The sequence below is a fragment of the Artemia franciscana genome, chromosome 18 (genome assembly GCF_032884065.1).
Source record: "Artemia franciscana chromosome 18, ASM3288406v1, whole genome shotgun sequence".
NCBI classification, from domain to species: domain Eukaryota; kingdom Metazoa; phylum Arthropoda; class Branchiopoda; order Anostraca; family Artemiidae; genus Artemia; species Artemia franciscana.
In genome coordinates this window covers 4,535,247-4,558,112 of record NC_088880.1, presented here as the reverse complement: position 1 = coordinate 4,558,112, position 22,866 = coordinate 4,535,247, and the positions used below count along the sequence as shown (strand labels likewise).

The 22,866-nt window shown below is 35.3% G+C and overlaps 1 protein-coding gene across 1 annotated transcript in view; it reads left to right on the top strand.

Annotated features, from left to right (window-relative positions):
- The window catches only part of LOC136038990 (guanylate cyclase soluble subunit beta-1-like), an 84,026-nt gene that overhangs the window by 33,492 nt on the left and 27,668 nt on the right, over positions 1-22,866 (top strand). The window contains exons 7-10 of the mRNA XM_065722509.1: positions 5,428-5,705; positions 10,023-10,105; positions 10,549-10,719; positions 17,044-17,269. Of these exons, the coding sequence (XP_065578581.1) occupies positions 5,428-5,705; positions 10,023-10,105; positions 10,549-10,719; positions 17,044-17,269 (758 nt within the window). The remainder of the gene's footprint in view (positions 1-5,427; positions 5,706-10,022; positions 10,106-10,548; positions 10,720-17,043; positions 17,270-22,866) is intronic.

The following is a 22,866-nucleotide window of genomic DNA, read 5'->3' as shown; positions in this document are numbered from 1 at the left end:
AAAGTTTGTATCAGCATTTCCACTTCTGTTGAGCATCACCACTCTCATCCGGTCTCGAAAGCCTCCTGAGAGGTACACAGTGAACCCTGCTTGCAGCAGGTGAACTGAGTTTTCAAACTCACCGAATAGAAGCTCAATCAGTCTTGCCTTTATCTTGGAATTTTGAGAGCAACGAGTTCCAGTCATCTAGGTTTGAGTGTCTACTTAGAGCTACCGGATACCTGTTTGAACATCCTCGCTGCTCATGGCAACCACCGCAGTCCTTTAGGCAGATCACCTTGCCTTCTTCGTCGGAATATCCAAAAATCCCATCATATCTATCTGCAAGGACGTGCAGCTCCTTGACGTTGCTGTTGAAAGACACAAGCGTAGAAAATGTCCGTTTTCCATCGCTCTCAACGGATTCCGATGGATTTGGTGGATGGCTTCTGAGGTAGGGCATCAAGTCTACCACCCTTGAGTGAGTCGACTCACTGCTAATCTCGAGGTTAACGGGCCACTCGCTCAAGCTGATTTTTGTTTTCAAATACTCCAGAAGAGCTGACTTTGTTCCTGTCCGAAGCACAACCATTCCAGATATGGCACTTCTCTGGAATATAGAAGGTGCATATGGAAGAAGCTCATGGGAAAGCAAATTATTTAGATGGTGAAGTCCTCTTTCGCCTGTAAAGTCAACACTCACCAATACCCTTTTGACAGTTTGAAGTTCAACATTGGTAAGGCTATTTACAGCACTAGAAGTATTGGTTGCTTTTTTCTGTTTCGCTTTCTCATTATTCATGACCTTTACTTTGCTAAAGGCACCTTTTTCACCGTCCAAGTAGCGATCAACCGCTCTGCTTCCAACAGATCACACACTGAGGAGACTGTCAGCTATCTCACTATCAACTGTCTCAAGCGTATAAATATTCAGTATATCTTCGTCAGTGGATCGAAAGGGATTGAGCCTGGCTTCCAGAACAGACTTCACTTTATCAACAGCCATGTGTTGCCGCAGAACGAAGGAAGGGTGATCTTCGTGGTGAGAGGAGTCAAACTCAGTCTGGGGAACAATGCGTAGCATCTCAGTGAATGTAGACGAGACTGAGGCACAGAACGGAAGAGTTAAAGTCCACTTCACCAGTGCCAACTTATTCATGGTATTACCCGTCATTCCACCTTCCGTTTTTGAATCTAAATTAATGGTAGATTCTAAAGCATGTTCTGGGGATATGCAGTTGAATTTTGCATTCCTCCTCTTCACATTGAACAGTCCATTGTGGAATGCCTGATCTACTTCTTGAGGTAAGCCCTGCATCTCAGCCAGGTACTCAATCAAGCAAGTGCCATACTTATAGTGACCACATGCAACTAAATAAGGAAGCATTTTGCTAGCTCCTTCAAGATGGCCATCCCAGTCACCAGATCTTTCACTGTACAAAAACTGCCACAAAACCAGTACCATTTCTTTGTACTGCTTCCAGAACTTGTGGGTTTTTGAGCGTGCACGAGAAGTCTCGAACCTTTCTAACCACAGGGACAATGCGGTAAGTTTTTCCTTTAGACAGTTCAAGTTCTCATCACCCTCTCTTGAGATCTTCAAGTTTTGCAGTAAATCTCCCATTTCTTCAAAGATAGTGATGCACGATGAATCGTCTGATTCTGCGCAAGAATCTCCGAAAGCCTCCCAGTACAGAATGGATATTGCCTCGAGGACTAACGTATGAGCAGCGCGAGCTTTATAGTACGGTTTACCACTCATCACTTTCTTTGCGGTTCCTTCCAACAGAATTCCAGCCTCGTAAATCACCTCTTCTAGACCCGAGCACTTCATTATATGACCGATGGCACCCATGAAGTTCATTAAAATATGAAGACCGCCCATTCTGAGGACAACATCAGAATATGCTTCAGGATTTCTGACTCTCAGAGCATGAACGATTTCATATACGGCCTGGTCACATGTGACGACGGTGTAACTCAGTCCTAGTTCTCTGTCAGTTTTCTGGAAAGACTTAATGACTTCTTCCACGACTGCTGGGTTCGAGGGAGAGTGGGGAACCACTGGCAGGTATCTGATCCTGGTAACAGGAATATCAGCCTTACAGCCATACACTGCTGAGAAACACTTGAAACCAAAATATGGTTGAGATTCTGCCGAGTCACTTGATACATTAATGAGCTGCGTCGGCAAAGCTCTACAAAGAAGCCAGATCGTGAAAAAGTCTGAAACGGGAACTTTCTGGTCACCTGACAAACCAATGAGATCGCTGCATTTATCGGTCGCCTCTATTTTTCTCTTGACGTACATCTTCCCAAACTTTCCAGGCTGAATCAGATTTGAAGACGACAGGGAAGGGTTTCTGTTCCAACTTTTCTTCAAAGAACACGCTTTTTTTAGTGGGCCGTCCGTGTTTGGTTGCATAATGATGCTTATCGTAATATGTGACGTCGAACCGTCAGACGTCTCTTCCTGAAATAACAGTACTCTTAAGCAAAATTTAACAAGAACCCTATTATTCCTTTCGAAAATTGCTCCAAGGACACCTGAAGAAGAAACAAAACTGGAAGATAGGATTCAGGTTGCTGTATACGCGAAGCGGCAACGGTGTTTTTTGTCGGCACATTTTTGAGTCCGTCGGCACAAACTGGACGTCCCCCCCCCCAAAAGCTAAGCGGCTAGTGACGCCCCTGATGGTATCTGATACCACGGTCTAAAGTCGTTTTCGTAGTTACCGAAGTATCTGATACCCTGACGCATTCACACTGGATAGATGCCGCTGCTTATCCGAGCTAAAAATTGGGTCAATCCGCTTTTCTGTCAATAGTTCAAAAACGAGAGGAGTTAGAGAATTTCTGGATCAGTCATTTTGTAGGACAATAAATTTCCTATAGAAGCCATTAAAGAAAAATACACCTCAGTCAGGCAAATTTTCAGGATGGATCAAGATTAATCCAAAAGAGAGATAAATTGTGTTAACTTTTTCGTCGAAATTTTGTGATTACAACTGAACGGCAAAGGTAAAAATGTTTTGAAAAGAGAATATGATTCTTTATTTAATTACCTTCGATCTGATGTATAGCTGAACAATTTTGGAGTAACCTGTAATTTTTTATCGATTTTAATATAATTTTTGCCAGTTAAGATGGATTTTTAGGGAATTTGAAGAAATGTGGATGTCGCACCCATTTGTCGACTATATAACGCCGATTTTCGTTTTCAGCATGGTCGATTGCATTAGATTGCACACTCAAACCTTCTGCTGCTTGCTGATCACCTCAATCCTTAAATATCAACATTTCTCTCGTGTGGCTCCCTGACTAAATAGTATTATTAGTAGTTACTACTAATTAGTAGAATTAGTAGATTCCGACTAGAAATAGCACCAAACTACGTTTAAGTTTAGTTGAGATTCAACAAAGCTAAATATTGTGACAAGATTTAGAGACCTGTGAAAAGAGTTATCAAATAAAATCAAATACGATATAACGGATATTAACATCCACCTCCCATAACCCCTCCGTTAGAAATGTTGAACAAGATTTTCTAGAAATTTCAACACCAAAAATTATGCTCAATTTAATAAAGAGTGTTACTTTAATCCTGAAAAATCAAACTACATAGCAAACGGAAAAAAAAATTTTTTAAAGTAAAAGAAGAAACAGGAAAGAAAACATAAGAAAAAACATAAAACATAAAACATAAGAAAAAACATAAAACAGAAAACATAAAACAGGAAAGAAAAATCAAACTACATAGCAAACGGAAATTTTTTTTTTTTAAAGTAAAAGAAGAAACAGGAAAGAAAACATAATTTAGACATCTTCAAAGAGCTTGTAGAGCTTCATCCGGATCGGGATCGAAAACCATGAAATTTGAGCAAAAACTGTAACAACCAACTAATTAACCCACACAGGGAAGCGCTCCAACAGAGAACCACCAGATACAAAATGAATATGATAAGTAAATGAGAAGAAAAAATGAAAGAGAAAAATGAAAAATGAAAAGAAAAATGAAACGAAATTTCAAAATGAGAAGAAAAAATCTTCTCACAGCTCAGTAGTAGCCTTAACATAGCATATATAGAAAATATGTGGATTTGTTAAACATATGCTCAAGAGGACGTTGACGTGAACGTATGACTAAAAACAAAGGATAATCCAAATATATAATTACAGTTTGAACCAAAAATAAAGTTTTGAAATCAATTGAGCGACTTTTTAATATTTTTCCAGATGGGGTCTTTGGAAAGGTTCGTTCAGTACTAATTGAAAATGACGGCCCCGTTACTGTTGAAATTGTATCTCCTCTAAAAGTCACCGAAGATAAAGCTGAACTGGAAAAGGACAAAAAATAGAATATACTTGCGCACTTTGAACTAAACATATAGATAAAATATATAGATTCGTTAAACGGTGACTCAAGAAGACGTAGGCCGTGAAACGGATGATTGAAAACAAGAGATAATCCAAATATATAATTACAGGTTGAACTAAAAGGAAAGTTTTTGAAATCAATCGAGTGATTTCCGAACTGACGACGCAGAAAATTGCCTCTGGTATAAACTGATCTCTATTGGAATATTGTCGAATTTGTCTAGGCTTTTTAGTGGTCCTTTCTACCTATTTGATTTGTTTAGCCAATTCTCTACACGGTACCATTTCTTGTATTTGTTTTCTGTTTGCGTCTAGCTTATTGTTCTCTTTTAATGGCCAATATCAAAGAGAAAAAAAGATAACTCTCCTACTTGAGTGTTCTATAAACATCTGCTTTAAACCTAATACTTTCTTTTGCCGTATTTTGGCTAACCAAACAACTTATACTTTATTTATGAATGTGAAAATTTGGTCAACAAATACTTCAGATTAACTTTTAGTGACAATTAATTCTACACAGATAAAGTCTGGAATTGTGCTTATCCCAGCTTTTTGTCAAACCACAAAAAAGTAAAAAGTTTTTCAGTCACGATTCCTTCTTAGAAGACTCTCTCTCTCTCTCTCTCTCTCTCTCTCTCTCTCTCTCTCTCTCTCTCTCTCTCTCTCTCTCTCTCTCTCTCTCTCTCTCTCTCTCTCTCTCTCTCTATCTCATATTCTTTAAGCCTTTAATTTATATTCTTTAATATTCTTATATTATTATATTCTTTATATTCTATATATATTCTTATATTCTTTAATTTATATATTATTTATATCTTTATAAATTATTTATATATTCTTTAATATATTCTTTATATATTCTTTGAGACATCAACTGAAGGAGTCAATATATGACATTTAATGCGGTAAAACTTTTGACAAGATAGTTGTCAACTGCAAAATAAAACTTTTTCAAGTACATCTGCCGAGCTTATCCTACCTGAGTTTATCAGCGTCTTCCTGAGCTATGATTTTACAATTTGGAAACTTATTCTCAACTTTTCAATATACTTATTTCCACTTTTCTTTAAGCAATGGCTCCAGTTTCTGATGCCATCTTCCAGCAAGCATTTCCATTCCATTTAATATTTCGACGAAGTCTCGAATTTGAGCAAATTGGACTAGCTATTATGAGAATCCTTCCACAAGCAAAGGAAGAGGGCTCTCGAGTCACAGATCTTTTTGATATGTCTCGACCTCATATGGATTTTACGTTTGAAAATGTTCTGGCTCACATTAACACAGTGTATGTTCTGAGTACCAAAATTCAGTTAGTTGGTGGACTTCCCGATTGTCAATTGCGACTTAAGGTAAGAGGCTTATATATTTTATATGGAAGTACCAAGCATGGTGAAATTGAAATCAAAGTGTTTGAAATTGGTTAAGTGGCAATTTATGCAACTATATAATACTAAGACTATTACTAACAACTCGCTGCTACACCAAACCGATTGAAGCCAACACAGCTACGTACGCTGCTCCTCCATCCCAATCTATCATAAGGCTTCCTCTTTACCTCCTCCCAAGAAGTTCCCATTTCCATTAAATCTTTCCTTACGATACCCTACCACCGAATTCAGGGTAAATCAGCCATTTGTTTGACCCTAGACGGTTATCCGACAAGGATGATGCTGGGAAATCTGTCATCCTTCATCTGCAGAACGTTTCCTAGTCATTTCAATCTTTATCTTATTATAGCCCTAGAAAGCAGAATTAACCCCTCCCCCATTTCTCCTGCAATTTTCACAACTATATATGGTGTGCAGTGATGCAGTTTTTGGAGGCAGCAGATGCCACATTAAAAAGAAAAGAAGTGTGGGGTAGGAAATCAACAAAAACAAATTTAAAAATAAATGGGTTCTACGAGCTGAAGAGGTTTTCTTTGATATTTCAAGATCTGAGCAGTTATTACAAAATAAACTGGAAAACAATTATCATCTAATCAAAGAGTCAGCGATAGGTCTAGACTGAAAGTTTTAACTTAATGCCTTTGATCTCGAGATATTGCAAATAAGCCTTTCTGAAAAAAACTCAATGCACATATTATCCTTTGAGTTATTTGAAACACCCCTAAACATCCCCGGAAATTACGCCTTGATGCACATAACCTTTTTGCACATGATCAGAATCAAATATTAACTTTTTCCTTAACGAAAAATTCCTGAAATTAAAAAATGGTAAAGTGCTTAATTTATAATTATCCCCCTAGGGGTTCTGGGGGGCATTGAAAACCTGGAGGTAAAGTTACTGGATAAAAATTTTGATCTTTGCTTATGGAAGGGGGCATTTATAAGGTCCAAAAGGGGGGAGGTGCTTGTAATCCTCCCATTACTATTCGACATTTCCGTTAACATACCCTTATTCTCAAATTTCAACTTAATAACCTTAGCCGATCTCGAGATATTACATTACACTTTTTTGAAAAACCGGATGAACGCAGCATCTTTTAATTTGAACTTTTATAGGAATTTACTTCTGCTTTACTCGTGCTTTTCTACTTTTTTAAAACTTTTCAAAAATCTTTTCTAAAAATGTCTTAGGCTGAATAATTAGAATATCTGATTCTTAATTGATTAGTTCTAATTAATTATAATTACCGTATTGGGATTTATTGCAACATCCCCTTAAAATCCTTTGGAACTTTCAACTATTTTCCGACCCCAGGGAGAGGTGTCGAAAGAATTTTACGTTATTAATCTTAAAAACTAAAGTTTTTGCGTATATAAAAGTTTTAGAATGTTTGCATTCAAATGCAAGTTAAAGTTTACAAAGTGTAAAGGATCTAGGCTATCAAAATAAACGGTATATGAAAAATATTAACACTTGCGTGTGAGAGCTTGAGTGATTCTGAGCGTGAGTGTAAGTGAGTGTGAGCCCCCTTGTTAGTGTGAAAATTTACACTACCAGCCTTAGTTAGGCTTGAGTCACTTGTTCGCCTGTGAGTCCAAGCAAATTCAATCCCCCATTTTGCATAGAAGTCCAGTGGACATTGTCCGTCATGATCCAACCCAAAATAAATCCGATCTTTTATTCCTTAGATCTATAATTATCTATCTTAGTTCTCCCCTAGGATAGATGTAAGAAAGGATGGATGATATAGCCTTATCTATCAACAAGTGAAATGATATTACTTTTATACAATCCTAAAATGAGCTTATGCCAGATTTGCCTCTCACTCAGACTATCAGTCTTGCTTTTATCTCCATTTAGCCATGGCTTGACGGCAACTTGATTTAAATTCAAATATACCCCAAGAAAATAATTTATAATCCTTGCCCGATGACTTTTGACTCTTAAAAAAGGAGCCAGAACTTTCAATTTACAACCAAATGAGCCTCCTACAATTTTTATACGAGCACCCCTTCCATAAAACCGTTTTTGCCCCCAAGGAATAAATTACAGCACCTGTCCCTGGACTTTGGCGGGTGATGTCAGCCATGGAGGCACTGTTATATGATTTTTGGACTATTTCTACCAAAATGGTTACCTCAAAATTTTGATCGGGTGCGTATGAGAAAAGAGGTTGTGGGGGGCTATTTGCCCTCGAATAACTTTATCTCTTAAAAAGGGGCTAGCTAGAAATTTCAATTTCCTACTAAATGAGCCTCCTCCAAAGCTTATAAGACTAGCCCTTCCAAAAACCCTTATATGCCCAGGGGTGTAACTTGCAATCATTGTCCCTAGGCTCTGGGACTGTCAAGACTCTGGCAACCCTGGGGGATTGTTAAATGATCTTTGGGCTATTTTGAATAAAATTCCTATTTCAAAAGTTTGATGATATTCGTTTGGGGGAAAGAGGGCGTAGTGGATGGTTGCCCACAGATCAGTTTTTACTTTTAAAGAGAGAACTATGAATTTCAATTTCCAATCAAATGAGCCTCCTCCAAATTTGTACGACGACCCTTTCCATAAAAATCTTATATGCTACCAAGACGTAATTTACAACACTGTCCCCTGGGCTCTGGGGGTGTGTGTCAACCTGGAGGTTTTGTTTTCTGGCTTTTAGAGTGCTTTTCTCAAAATTTTAATTGGATAAATTTTGGGAAAAGAGTGCTTGGGGGGATAGTTGCCATCCGATCACTTAAAAAGTGCAATAGAACTTCAGATTTCCAATCCAATGAGCCTCCCTCCGAAGTTTATGCGACAACTTCTTCCATGTGAAATATCTCTGGGATTTCTTATAAAAAATATAAAAAATTATGATAAAATGTTGAAGCCTTATGGCCTTTACTATAGGCAACGCTATAGTGTTGGCCCTGACCAGAAATATTGGAGATTAATTAGCCTCTCTCACGCCTTCCTTTTCTCCAAAAACATTCAAACAAAATCTTGAGATAATTTGATTCAGCATAGCTGAAAGGTCAAAAAATATTTCTTTGGGGATGACATGACGGCCCCCTCCCTGGGTGAAGGGCTGCAAGTGGCACAATCTGCCCCCTGTTCACATATATACTACTTGTTATTGGGAACTATACACAGATTTTGGAGGTCCATTTTCTTCGGGGGGGGGGGGATTTTCAAAGAGGAAAAACTTATGAGGGGAGGAATATTTCCAGGGGAATTTTATATGGATGGATTTTCTGATATGACTTGAATAGTAGTCAGAAATAAAATATAAATAAAACAATGTTTTAATTAAAAGAAAGGAGGAAGATTACAACCTAAAAGAAATTAAGGGTTAAAAGGAGCTATACAGAATTAAATTGTTATGTATTTAAGAGTTGCTGCCTCTTCCTCTGTCCTAACTTTTTACGCTAGATCTTGACTTTAGTCACAATTCCTTAAGAAGGACAACTCAAACACAAGGGTTGTTGAATTTAAATACGAAGTGTTTTTAAAGAGCTATAGTACTTTAGCGTAAATAGTGAGGAATGAAAAAGGGGCAGGACCTCGAATAATGTCTGTTCGTCTAAAGTTTTAATACTGTACCTTACTTTTAGTTAAGAAAGACCTATTTTTTATACTTGTACACTTTGTATTTTTTTATGTTTGGCCACTACATGTTTCGGTACTGAGAAGTGCCTAAGCATGGCTCTTACCAGTATTCTAGTCCATGAATATTAGAACTTATTAGTTGGTAATTTGAAATGCTTTTGATCTTCAAAGTCTGATTGCAATAATAATAACAAAATTAGAAGCAAGCTTTTAAAAAAAGAACAAAAAACAGGAAAAAGCAGAAGGTTCTACACTTTCTCCAGTCACAAAAGAACTTTAAAATATTTTATGCTATAACTGATAACTTGAGATAATTATCCATTGTTAATTTTTTGCATAGAAAATATATCCCAGCAGCTTTTATTTTTACTTATATACACGGGTCTGGGTCCGAAACAGGGTCCTACTTTTAAAGTAGGAAACTTTTAAAGTAGAAACTGGGTCCTATTTTTAAAGTAGGTTTTAGACCAAAATACATTAAAGTACCGAGAAAGATTTATTACTGAGTATGTGAAGATATTAGATTCTATAAGATTAAGAGGCTTTTATGATGAATAATAAAAAAAATAAAAGTCAGACTTGGTTAAATAGATCATTGGATCTATTGATCTCGTATTATGTAAATTAGTTCTGAAAGGTTCGGCTGGTCTAACAAATCCTTAAATACATATTAACCCTGTCGTTTGTTCTAGGGGCAGATGATATACGTTCAAGAGCAAGACAGCATCCTCTTTCTTGGATCACCGAGTGTAAAGCATTTGGATGATTTAAACAGGTTAGACTTTTCTCTCTACTCCAATCTCTCTATCTTGAAATGACAAAAGAAACTTTGGTGGACCAACAAATCAAGCCGTATTATCTACGTTTGACATACCACCTTCTTACCCCCCCCCCCCCCGCAACTTTTTTTTTATAAATTTCTTTGAATGTATATGTGTTCATATTAAATTTTGTTTTAAGAATTCCAAGTGCCCAAATAGTTTTATTTATTTCTAATCGGAGCTTTAAAGTAAAAAAATAAAGAATAAATTATATTAACAATTAAAAATAAAAGAAATATTATCTAGGGGAGGAGATACAATCCAGAAATGCCTAACCGCAAGGGAATTAGAAAACTTCAGCTTTGTGACCTTATTCACTAGCTCAAGGGAGTTGGGAGAGGGGATGTTAGCTCCAGCATAGCCTAAAGAGAATTAATTTTAACTTATTGTTTTTCAGACATGGTTTATATTTGAGTGACATACCACTTCACGACGCAACCCGTGACCTTGTATTGCTGTCAGAACAGTTCGCTGCTGAATATAAGCTAACTAAAGATTTGGAAGTTCTTACCGACCAGTTGCAGCAAAAGCATCACGAACTGAAATTGGAAAAACAGAGAACAGATAGGTAAGTTAAAACCGCAAAAAACTATTAGTATTCTTCCTTTTTTTACTTAGAAAATAACTGGAAAATATCCCGTTTTGAGGTACACTATAGTAAAGACAAAGAATTGTTTTTCTATAAGGACCTCTAATTAGATGGGTTTTTTTAATTGTATATACCCAGCTGACTGACCGTATTTCAAACAGTAGGCTGTACTGAAAGTGTGGTTAACGACGAAGACCACACTGCCTTTCCATCACAAACACCAAAAACAAGAAGAACAATAGGGAATTTTTTAAGACAGTGGGAAACAAATTAGAATGAATATTTCGGCCCTATGTCCAAGGGCCGTCCTCAGCAATACAAATAAGAAAAAACAACTTACAAGAGGATAAAATCAATAAAACTAAAATGAACAGTTTTTCAAAACAGTCCCAGCATCCTTATCTCAGCGAATTTCAACCAGGACTGATAAATAAATTGTTATGAAACGAGGCAATTCATTGAAATGAAAGAAAATGATTTAAAAACAGGTTTTTAATGCCAGCCTAGCTTTATTCGCTGCTAATCTTATAGGTCTATTTGTGACAGGTTCTGTGTTAATATCTATTAGTTTTTTATAATATTTCGTAAGGTGATTTTTAATTAAATTTGTGTATAAAGCATTCAGTGAATATTCTCCTAAATCCCTATTTAAGGAAATATTATTATTAATCTTAAGTCTGATTTCAATTGCTTCTCGAACTACTTGCTTAATGCCTAGATCATTGCTAATAATGGCGGATTCTTCAAAAAGTATTTTTGGCTAGGATTTTCGAAAACACGGCTGCTTAAAGCAAAATCAAAAGAAACAGAAGTAATATTAGAACTCAGAGCTTTGGTGATATCATCTTTATGTTGTTGTAGGCATTTCTCGAAATTCTGGTGGGTTCTCCCTAAATATAATTTGCCACAGTCGCATGGTATTTGATAAGACACCTCTTTGGCGAGTAACTGGAGTCGTATCTTTACCAGAATTTCGGAGATTTATGATTTTCAAATTGTTGGTAAATACAACACACAGATTATTTTGTGTGCATACTTTTTTAAGATTTCTAGTGGTTTTTGGGATATATGGGAGTAAATTATGTTTTGGGCTTGTCGAGATTTTCACATGGTAAATTATCGTTGATTTTATGGGAGTGTCTTTTCACTCTATGGTTAATTGTATTATTAATAAATAAAAGAGGATACCCATTTCCAAAAAGTATGTCCCTGATAAGGTCTAGTTACGTTGTGATGTAGGAATCAGAACAAATGTTCAGGGCACGATCTACAAGGGACATTACGACACCTCTTTCAACTTGTGGGGGGGGGGGTTGATTCAAAATGTAAATATCTATTTTTTTGTGTTGGTTTTCTGTAAATAGTAAAATTGAGTTCACCTAAGTTACGAATAATTAGAACATCTAGGAATAAGATTTTATTTGTAATTTCAATTTCTAAGGTAAACTTTAAATTCCTATCGTATGTATTAAGGTGATCCAAAAATCCCTAAGTTCATTTTCCACATAGTTCCAAAGTGAAATTACGTCATCCATGTAACGTCCCCAAAAAATATGTTTCAAAAAACATGAATTTAATGCCCAACTTTCAATATGCTCTACATAAATATTCGCCAGTAACCCGGAAAGAAGCGCACTCATGGGTAAGCCATTTATTTGTTGGTAGAAAGAATTACGGAATTGGATATACATTGAATACTTGTTACAAAGTTTAACCAAGGTCATGAAAACTTAGCAATCTAATCCTGTTGCTGAAACTTCTATTAAGTCATAATTTTCATTTATTTTATTTTCTAATAATTTCTCGGATTCTGCTACATTAATATTTGTATACATAGACACAACGTCAAAGCTACTAATAATTGTATTTTCTGAAATATTTACGTTTTTGAGTTTTTCAACTAAATCGACCGAATTACATATATAAGATTTTTGAGAAAAAAGCAAAGGTTTGAAGGCTGTACATAACCATTTTCCAATGTTGGAGGCGGGGGCTTTCGTACAAGCTACAATTGGCCTTAAAGGAATGCCTTGCTTATGTAATTTTGGTTGACAACAAAATTTTGGACAAAAGCTGCCTCGGGGAAAAAATTTATTATATAATTGTGGAGTAATTTCACCATTTTTTTTTAGATCTTTTAATTCTTTTTATGATTTTGTTAGCAAACTGATCAGTATGATCGTGGGTTATAGTTTTATATGTAGTTTTGTCATTTAGATGTGCATAAATTTTTGTGTCGTAATCTTTCGTATCCATGACAACCAAAGAATTGCTTTGATCTGCTTTAGTTATAGTAATGGACGGATATCTGCGGTGATTAGATAGAATTCTTAGGTCACGCAAATTATCTGGTTTTATATTGGCGGGGGATTAGCCTTTTTTTATTATTGTAAAATGTATCAATAAAACAAGCCCTAACTTCGTCTGGGTTGGAAATACATTCAAAAAACAGTACAAATAGCAAATAATGGGCAAAAAAAGTGCAAATCTAGACCTTGGTGTGAAAGAGTGCAATGAAAAATAGAATGCATTTCATATGAAAATATTACAATTTGGTAACCCTGGTAAGAGCTGACCACAGCTTCAAGCTCCCAAGGCCAACACAGCTACGCAGGCTCCTTCTCTATTTCAGTCTATTCAAAGTCTCCCTCATCCCACCCTCCCAGAATGTTCCCATTTCCCTTAAATCTTTCTTTATGACATTCTTCCACTCCAACCACAGACGACCTGCTTTCCGCTTAGCCTTAGACGATTAGCCGAAAAGGACAATCTTGGGTAATCTGTCATCCTTCATTCACAGAGCGTGTCCTAGCCATCTCAACCTTTCTCCCGTTAACCACAGACGACCTGCTTTCCGCTTAGCCTTAGACGATTAGCCGAAACGGACAATCTTGGGAAATCTGTCATCCTTCATTCACAGAGCGTGTCCTAGCCATCTCAACCTTTCTCCCGTTATAGCCCTAAAAAGTAGGGTTGAACCACACTTTCAAACACCAAAAACAAGAAGAACAATAGGGAATTTCTTAAGACAGTGGGAAACAAATTAGAATGAATATTTCGGCCCTATGTCCAAGGGCCGTCATCCGCAATACAAATAAGAAAAAACAACTTACAAGAAGATAAAATCAATAAAACTGAAATGAGCAGTTTTTCAAAACAGTCCCAGCATCCTTCCCTCAGTGAATTTCAACCAGGACTGATAAATAAATTGTTATGAAACGAGGCACTTCATTGAAATGAAAGAAAATGACTTAAAAACAGGTTTTTAGTGAAAAAATTTCATTAAAAAAAATGAAAATATTGCTATTTGTACACTTTTCTATGAAATGATGATAGAAAAAGTATTAAGCAAAATAAAGAATTCAAATTAAATTTTTTAGGTCCAAAAGATAGAGCAGCTAACTAATGTGATCGCTATTATCTCTGCCTGGGCCGTCCCCGGGCGTGGTTGTGGTATTTTCAACCACTTGAAAAGAAGTTATTTTTATTTTTGTTTAAGAATTAACGACGCTACTTGACTACTATGGTCCCTGCGTCGGCCCTGCAGTGCATTCCTGCAGCGTGATTCGATCTCTGGGTCCCGTAATACCAAGCTAAGAACTTACAAAGAAGTAGATCAAAATACAAATAACAAGTGAAAACATCGTACATTCAACATTAAATTTTATAGAAGGAAGTAAAAATGTTAGGCACAACCATTCTTCTTGGAAATGGAAAAGTGAGTATGCAGCATTCAGTAAGGTGATGGGGTAGCAACGACCAAAATAAAGAGTCTGCTTTCAAAGTCTGCTCTCAAACTGATAAAATTCTGCAAAGACTTTAGGCCTGTGCAACATTTTATAGCGCGAATAACCAATCTCTGCTTGTGATAGCCAATTTTTTCAGGAATTAAAATCTTATCTTACCAACCAAGGGTCCAAGAATTCGCTTTGGATGGGAACAATCCAATTAAAATGACATGAAAGGTTGCATTAGGGAAATATGGGGTAGCCTAAAGTTGTAGTTTAGACACTTTTTGCTATTTTGGAAAGATATTGAGTTAAGTAAATGACACTTTCAAAAATAACTCCAGGGCCAAAAAATTTGGAGCCAATTAAAAATTACAATAAAAAAGGGTAAATATTGAGCAGTTCATATTATTGACATAGGAGTAAAGTGAACATACCACCCGATACATTTTTTTATGCTCTTTCCGAAAATAATAATAGCTTTTGGTGCAAATTCACTTCACTCCACCACTAAATACCAATTCAGGCTATATTTTTGCAAATTAGAGGGGGATGGAGGGTAAAGTTCAAACTTAACTCTATAGTGAGAATTGCATCCTCATTTGAAATTTAACATTCATTTGTGCGAGAATGGCCTTCCTATTACTTAACCTATTTGATTTTCTTTTCATTTATTATTTCCTTTCTTGGGTTCATACGTCCTACTAATCAACAGAATGAATTTATTCCCTTATATTTCTATTGTAGACAATAATCATTTTTCGCATATGAAGAGAGTGTTTCCTTCACTGCTGATTGTTATAAGCAATCATGCACAGAAAGTGGGAGCACTGAGGGAGTACTGAGGGAGCACCGAGGGAGCACTGTGGGAGCATTGAGCACAGAATGAGGGTGTATTAATGTCCGTCCTTCTTTTGAAATATCAAGATTTCCATGATTTTTCCTGTGGTTTCTCGTTATATGTGTTCTTTTTTTTTCAATTTGTGCTGCAAATATGTGCCGCAGTATTTACCCAATTTTTTTCAATTTTTTTATTTGAAATTTTGGACCGCTCTAAAGTCAATTACTGCGTACTTTTCTTACAAGGTTGAACTTCTGCCTCTATATCTCATATTTGCACACATGGGCAGTTCTGTTACAAAAAGTGTAGTTGTTAGCAACTACAATCCTTGTAGCATTAAAAAAAGCTGGGAGTAAATTCTGATTTATTGCTGTTTATGCGCTGGGAACTATTCTTTGAAGATATTCAATAAAAAAACAAGTATTGTTTTTAACCAAAAGTAAGGGCCGACATTAAAACTTAAAATTTCTCCAATGCATTTCCGCTGAAACTGAAATAATATGATTCTACAATGTTAATGTGTATGTACTGTATTATCTTACGACGCTTCTAGGCTAGTATGGTCGTTGCGTCGGCCTTGCAGTGAGTTGCAAGAGATGGGTTTGAATTCTGAGTCCAGTATTACCAAGCTGATATAAAACTTACTGTACCAAGATAGGATAATCTCTAACGTTATTTTTTCCCGTGTGCCAAATTTTAATATTTACAGTGTTGAGCACCATCTATTCGTAAATATGTGTTTCAAATACTCTCGGACCTAAAAAAAGATATTTACTTATTTTATAGTAATATATATATATATATATATATATATATATATATATATATATATATATATATATATATATATATATATATGTTATATATATTCAGTTAGGCTATACGAACAAAATAAACAGAGACCTTAGATCCTTCAGAGCGAGGAATGGCGCATAGTTTACGTAACTTTTTTGCATGCTGAATAGTCTGCGTTGAACAGGTACCGATCTCTTGATTCACTGCCTTCTGCTGCGAATACAATGCGTGGTTGGGGTAAGCCAACCGAAATGCAATGGCGCATAGGACGTCTATATCACCTCCCCAGACATCACGGAGCATAGTTGCAACCTGGACATCCTCAAGCTGTGGTTTAGGAAACATATCTTCAAAAGGGAGAGAAGATGAAGCTTCATAAGGGGAGAGTGGACTTTTTTCAATTAGATTTACTTCTTTAGATAACTTCGAAGACCACATTGCCTTTCCATGACGAAAGTAAAACAGTTCAAAATAGGGATAAAACCCTTTTATTGACAGTGAATAGATATAAAATTATAATATATAATTATATATGCTGATGATAAACACTGTATATGTGTTCGAAATATCCAGTTAAATAATTTTATATCTATTCACTGTCAATAAAAAGGTTTCATCCCTATTTTGAACTGTTTTACTTTCGTCAGATTTACTTATTAGTTATGTATTCTGAATATTACAATGAATGATATTTCAAATACTAACACACGCATAAAATGTACCATGATATAGAAAATGAAACCAAATTTAAAGGTGAAAAAAACAAAATTTAAAATGATGGGATAAAACTTAGTGACCAAAAATTCCATACAACACAAATGTCTGCATAGTATGAAGTAAGATCATTTTTTTTACTAGAGGTTTTCCTTAAGAAAATTTCAAAGACAAAAATGATACCCTCCATTTATTAGATCTTAAATTTTTCTGTTTTTATTAAAGGTTACTTTACTCTGTTCTTCCCCCGTCAGTGGCCAACGAGTTGAGACAAGGAAAATCCGTAGCTGCTAGAAAATACGACTGCGTTACGCTTCTTTTTAGTGGCATTGTTGGCTTTTCCACTATTTGCGCCAATCACAGTGCGCTAACAATAGTGCGCATGCTTAATAGTCTCTACACAGCTTTTGACAAATTGACTGACCCTAAGCTTAATCCATATGTTTATAAGGTGAGTGAAATTCCATAACTAGTTATAAAATAGTAATGTTTATGCAGAGGAGTGACAAGTTGTTGATTCAAGACTCTTTTTTTTTGGTTTTGACTGTGCTAGAATATATACTAGATGTATTTGTAGATAAATAATATTAAAAATAATTTGAAACAAGGACGTGCGCAGAGGCAAAACTCGGGTATCTCTCCTCCCCTCCTCCAAAAATAAATACAAACAACTTGAATCCATAAAAAATTCGAGAACTTCTTATTCAAACCATCCTACTTTTTACTCTGAAATGGGCTATCCGTATGAAATGAGCTGAGCCAAATCCAAAATTTTTAACCGATATTTCAAAAATGCTCTTCGTTTACAATTCCTTGTAGAGATAAGTTATAATGCTTTTAAAAAAAAGAAATGAAAATCAAAATTAAATCTTATTTGTTTTATAAACGCAAATTTAAATAAGAAAGACATTATCTGTGTTTCTTTGGTGGTACTTCGAATGGAAAAAAGTTTTCTTTTTAATATATAGGCGTAACAATAACCATTAGGACGTACTTCCCCTATATTTGAGACTCAATCTGCAGGACGCATCTTCAGGATTTTTCAGAGGCAAGTATTCTCAAAAGGCGAGGTTCCACCACTCCTGCTCTGCATGCCATTAATTAGCTGCCCACTTCAGAATCGACAAAACACTATTATTGAGGAGTCTAAGCCCAGTACGGAGTGAGAAGATGTTTGATCGCCAAATTCCCTTCATTCTATTCAAAGCTTCACTTGCTTGGCTTATACTGGATGCTGCTTCTTTCTCAAATGAGCAAGAGGTGTTAATTATGCTTCCCAGGAATTTGAATTAGGATCTTCAAGATTAGATCTCCATTTCCGTTTCATAAGACAGCGGTCCTCTCCTGAAGCATTTGTAAATATCTTTACCTGTTAAACGGCTACCACCAATGAAGAAACCACTCGTAGAGGCTAATCTATGAGTGAGTTTGTTTTGATGAAATTTTCCTATGCCATGACTTCCTAAGGCTTGAGGAAAACATGAACCATAAGCTGCAAGTTTTGTATTTAAGTATCCTATATTAAGGATTACATCAGGACGTGTGATATCTATGTATCTATGTATCACATCTATCTGTATCACATCCATCTATCTATGTATCACACTGCCTTTCCATGACGAAAGTAAAACAGTTCAAAATAGGGATGAAACTTTTTTATTCACAGTGAACAGATACAAAATTTAGCTCGATATTTCGAGCATATATACAGTGTTCATCATCAGCAATAAAACTGCTGATGATGAACACTGTACATGTGTTCGAAATATCCAGTTAAACTTTGTATCTGTTCACTGTCAATAAAAAGGTTTCATCCCTATTTTGAACTGTTTTACTTTATTCAATCCTTTGTTCTATTTGTAATAAAAAATCCGTTTTTTTACGATTTTGATTTAGATTCCTTGACTTTCATAGGGGTGCCCTCCCTTTTTTCAGAAATTAAAAAAAATTCAGGCTCATAATTACTGTTCAAAATGTGATAAGGGCTGAAATTTTAAAAAATACATCCCCCTCTATATATCTGAAACGTAAATGATATTTCGTAATGAAGAATTTTGTGTGTTTTTTTCAGTTTTTATAAGATAAGAAATTTTTCCGATTTCATCATTTTTGGATTGATCAAACACAGAATTTGCTACTTTGCTTTAGGGCTCTGATCCATTTAGGGTTTGAGAGTTTGATCGTGATTTCATTTTTTTTAAATATAAATATTTTCCTAATTTAATATTTTTTGGATTGATCAAACTCAGATTTTGCCACTTCGTCTTAGAGTGCTAACCCGTTTAGGGCTATGGAGTTTGACCCTGATTTTACTTTCCTTTAATATAAGGCTTTTTCCAATTTATTATTTTTGGGATTGATCAAGTTCAGATTTTGCCACTATGTATTAGAGCACTGACCCTCTAGGCTTCGAGAGTATGGCCGTTTTTTCATTTTTCTTTGATATGTTTTCTTTCCCGATTTTATTATTTTTTGGATCAAACTGGTTTTGCCACTTCCTCTTAGATAGCTGACCCGTATTGAGAGTTTGGCCGTTCTTTCATTTTCTTTAATATGAGGTTTTTCCATACTATTATCTTTTTAATTAATTTTATTATTTTACTATTATCAAGAGGTTGATCCCCATCACCAAGCAATATTTTATAAAAGTCTTAGTATATGATTTCAGATTAAGCTCTTTTCTTAATATTCCTTACAACCCCATTTTTTCAACCTTGAAGTAGTAGTTGTAGGGGTATACGGACAAATTGCAATGAAGCTTAGGGGATATACATAAATATCGCATTAGAACATAGGAGGGTTCTGAACACATTCTGAATATTTTTTTAATGCACTCCACTTATATTTTTATATACTTCACTATTAGTCCTAGTCCTACAATAAAAGTTTTAACAATTCAATGCAAACGAACAAATTTATTGAAACTACATCATATACAATATTACAAATTATTGATATCATTGAACAATTCTTGGATGTTTAAAATACCTTCCATAGAATGATTCCTTTTTCTGTCCTAAGACCTGTTTTTTCTGTTTTGTTTCCTAAGACCTTTTTTCTGTCCTTGTAGTTTGTATTCAACATAGCATTAATTGTAACGCAAAGTATCTCAGGCAAGAATCTTTGTTTACCTTTCTCATACTTTAAGTAAGAAGTTTAGTTATCAAACAGTTCGTAGTAAAGAAACTGTAGTAAGGAGCGATCCGGCTCAATAGTAAATGAACCTTTAAAAAATGGAATTTTGATACTAGTAGATACATTAAAAGAATTATATTTTTATGCTGATTTAAAATATATAAGTTTCATCAAATTTAATCCTACTAATCAAAAGTTAGGAACCTGAGAAAATTTGCTTTATTTTGGACAATAGGGGGAAACGCCCCCTAAAAGTCATAGAATCTTAACAAAAATTACACCGTGGCATTCAGCGTATCAGAAAACCCTATTGTAGAATTTTTAAGCTCTTATCTACCAAAATGTGGAATTTGATATTTTTTGCCAGAACACCGATCACGGGTGCGTTTTTATTTGTTTGTTTTTTTTTTTTGTTTTGTTTTTTTCCTTTCTTTTCCCCGGGGGTGATCGTATCGACCCAGTGGTCATTGATTGCTGCTGGAGGGCTCATTCTACCGGAAATTGAAAATTCTAAGTGTCCTTTTTAAATGATCAAAAATATTAGAGGACACCTAGACCCCCTTCCACGCTCATTTTTCTCCAAAGTCAACGGGTCAAAATTCTGAGACAGCCATTTTGTTCAACATGGTCAAGAAACCTAATAACTATGTCTTTGGGGACACGTTTCTCCCTCACAGTCCCCGGGGGAGGGGCTGCAAGTTACAAACTTTGACCAGTATTTACATATAGTAATGGTTATTGGGAACTTTACAGACGTTTTCAGGGGAATTGTTTCTTATATATGGAGGGGGTCGAGGGGAGGGAGTTACATGGGAGGATCTTTCCATGGAGGAATTTGTCACGGGAGAAGACAATTTCCATGAAGGGGGCGCAGGATTTTCTAATATTATTTAAAACAAAAAACAATGGAAAGATAAATATGAAAAAGTTTTTTCAACTGAAAGTAAGGAGCAGCATTAAAACAAAACGAACGGAAATTATTACGCATATAAGGGGTTCATCTCCTCCTAAATACCTGATCTTTACGCTAAAGTATTTTTAGTAATTTAAACTATTTTTTCTACGGCCTTTGTGATTCAGGGGTAATTCTTAAAGAATTGGGACAAAATTTAAGCTTTAGTGTAAAGAGCAAGGTATTAAAGAGGGGGCAAACCCCTCATATACGTAATAAAAATATACGAATATAGAAGTTCGTTACGAAAGTTAATTCGGAAGTTACGTAAATTTTTTATTAATAATAACATTCGTAAGAAGTAAAAATTTCTAGTTGCCTTTTTAAGTAGCCAAAAGATTGAAGGGCAATTAAGCCTCCCACCCACTCTTTTTTCTCAAATTCGTCCGATCAAAATTAGGAAAAAGCTATTTAGCCAAAAAAAAAACATGCATTAATTCAAAAATGTACAGAAATTAAATAAAAAACAAGTGTTTTTAACTGAAAGTAAGGAGCGACATTAAAACTTAAAACGAACAGAAATTACTCCGTATACGAAAGGGGCTGTTCCTTCCTCAACGCCCTACTCTTTGCGTTAAAGTTTTTTACTGTTTTAAAAAGTAGATTTGAGAGAAAGAGTCAAACTTTAGCGCAAAGAGTGGGGTTTTGAGGAGGGAACAGCCCCTTTCATACACGGAGTAATTTCTGTTGGTTTTAAGTTTTAATGTCACTCCTTAGTTTCAGTTAAAAACACTTTTTTTATTTAATCTAGGTTAAGACGTAAGACATATCTCGTGTAAGACTATGGTACAAAATGAACATTCACTTTTGCAGAGTTCCATTGAGGATATTTTCTGAAATCCATTCTCGCTCATTCACCATGTTGGTTATATAGGAATATATGAATCTGAATATGTTTTGAAAATGTGTAATGGAGATAAAAAGATTTTGTACCCATTTTACATGCATACAGCTTTTCTAGAGTATGTAGTCTACAATGGGTGTAGAAAACATATAGTCTACAAACTATGTAGTGAAACTAAATAGTTATGAAACGTATGAAAATTAACTTATGAAAACTAACTTATGAAAACTATGTAGTCTACAATGGGCCAGAAAAGTTTATAAAATGTTCTGCCCATATCTCGCAGGTATACAGATTTCCTCCTGTGTGGCGTTTCATTTCCTTGGAAAAACTATCCAACCAAGCAAAAGATTGCACACATTTCACTCAGGTAGACGGTTTTTCTCTTGTAGGATGATTCATGAGCTTCTGTAAACTGGAAAGATGTGAAAATGGTTTCGTACATATCCTGGAGGTGTACGGTTTTCTTTCTGTGTGAACTCTCAAATGAATATGTAAGCTCGAACTTTGAGAAAAATTATTGCTGCGAATTTCTTGTTTGATTGGTATTTCGCCGCTAGAAATTCTTAAATGAGTAGATAGATTAAACTTTGTGGAAATTATTTCATGCAGGTCCTGAAGGTATAAGTCTTTTCTCCGGCATTAATTCTCGATTGTCTAATGTATAAGTTGCATTTGTATGGTTTTTCTCCACTTTTGAATATTATTGGCTTGACAAAAAGAGAATTATATCCACTGTAGATTAATTATTCCTATTGGTCTTTTATATAGGCTTGAATGGATTAATAGAGTCATCTAGCAACCCTTATATTTTCTCATCTGGAGATTCTCCTGCTTTGATAGAAATCTTGTCAGTCAGTTTCTAAGACAAAATGATTCTTGAAGAGCCATCATTTATTGTATGCTTAGTCTCCGTTGTAGATAGCTTACCAAAAATTTATGATGAACTTGAGTTTACAAAAGTAGATTTTAACCTAAATGATATTAACAATTTCTGATTTTTATATTATTCGGGGTGGAGGAGAGGTCAGGAAAGTGACCGATAGAGAGTTACCACTTTATTTTTCCTCTTTTTTAGTTTTAATTTAGTAAGGTGCATGAACTCACGTTTTACAGG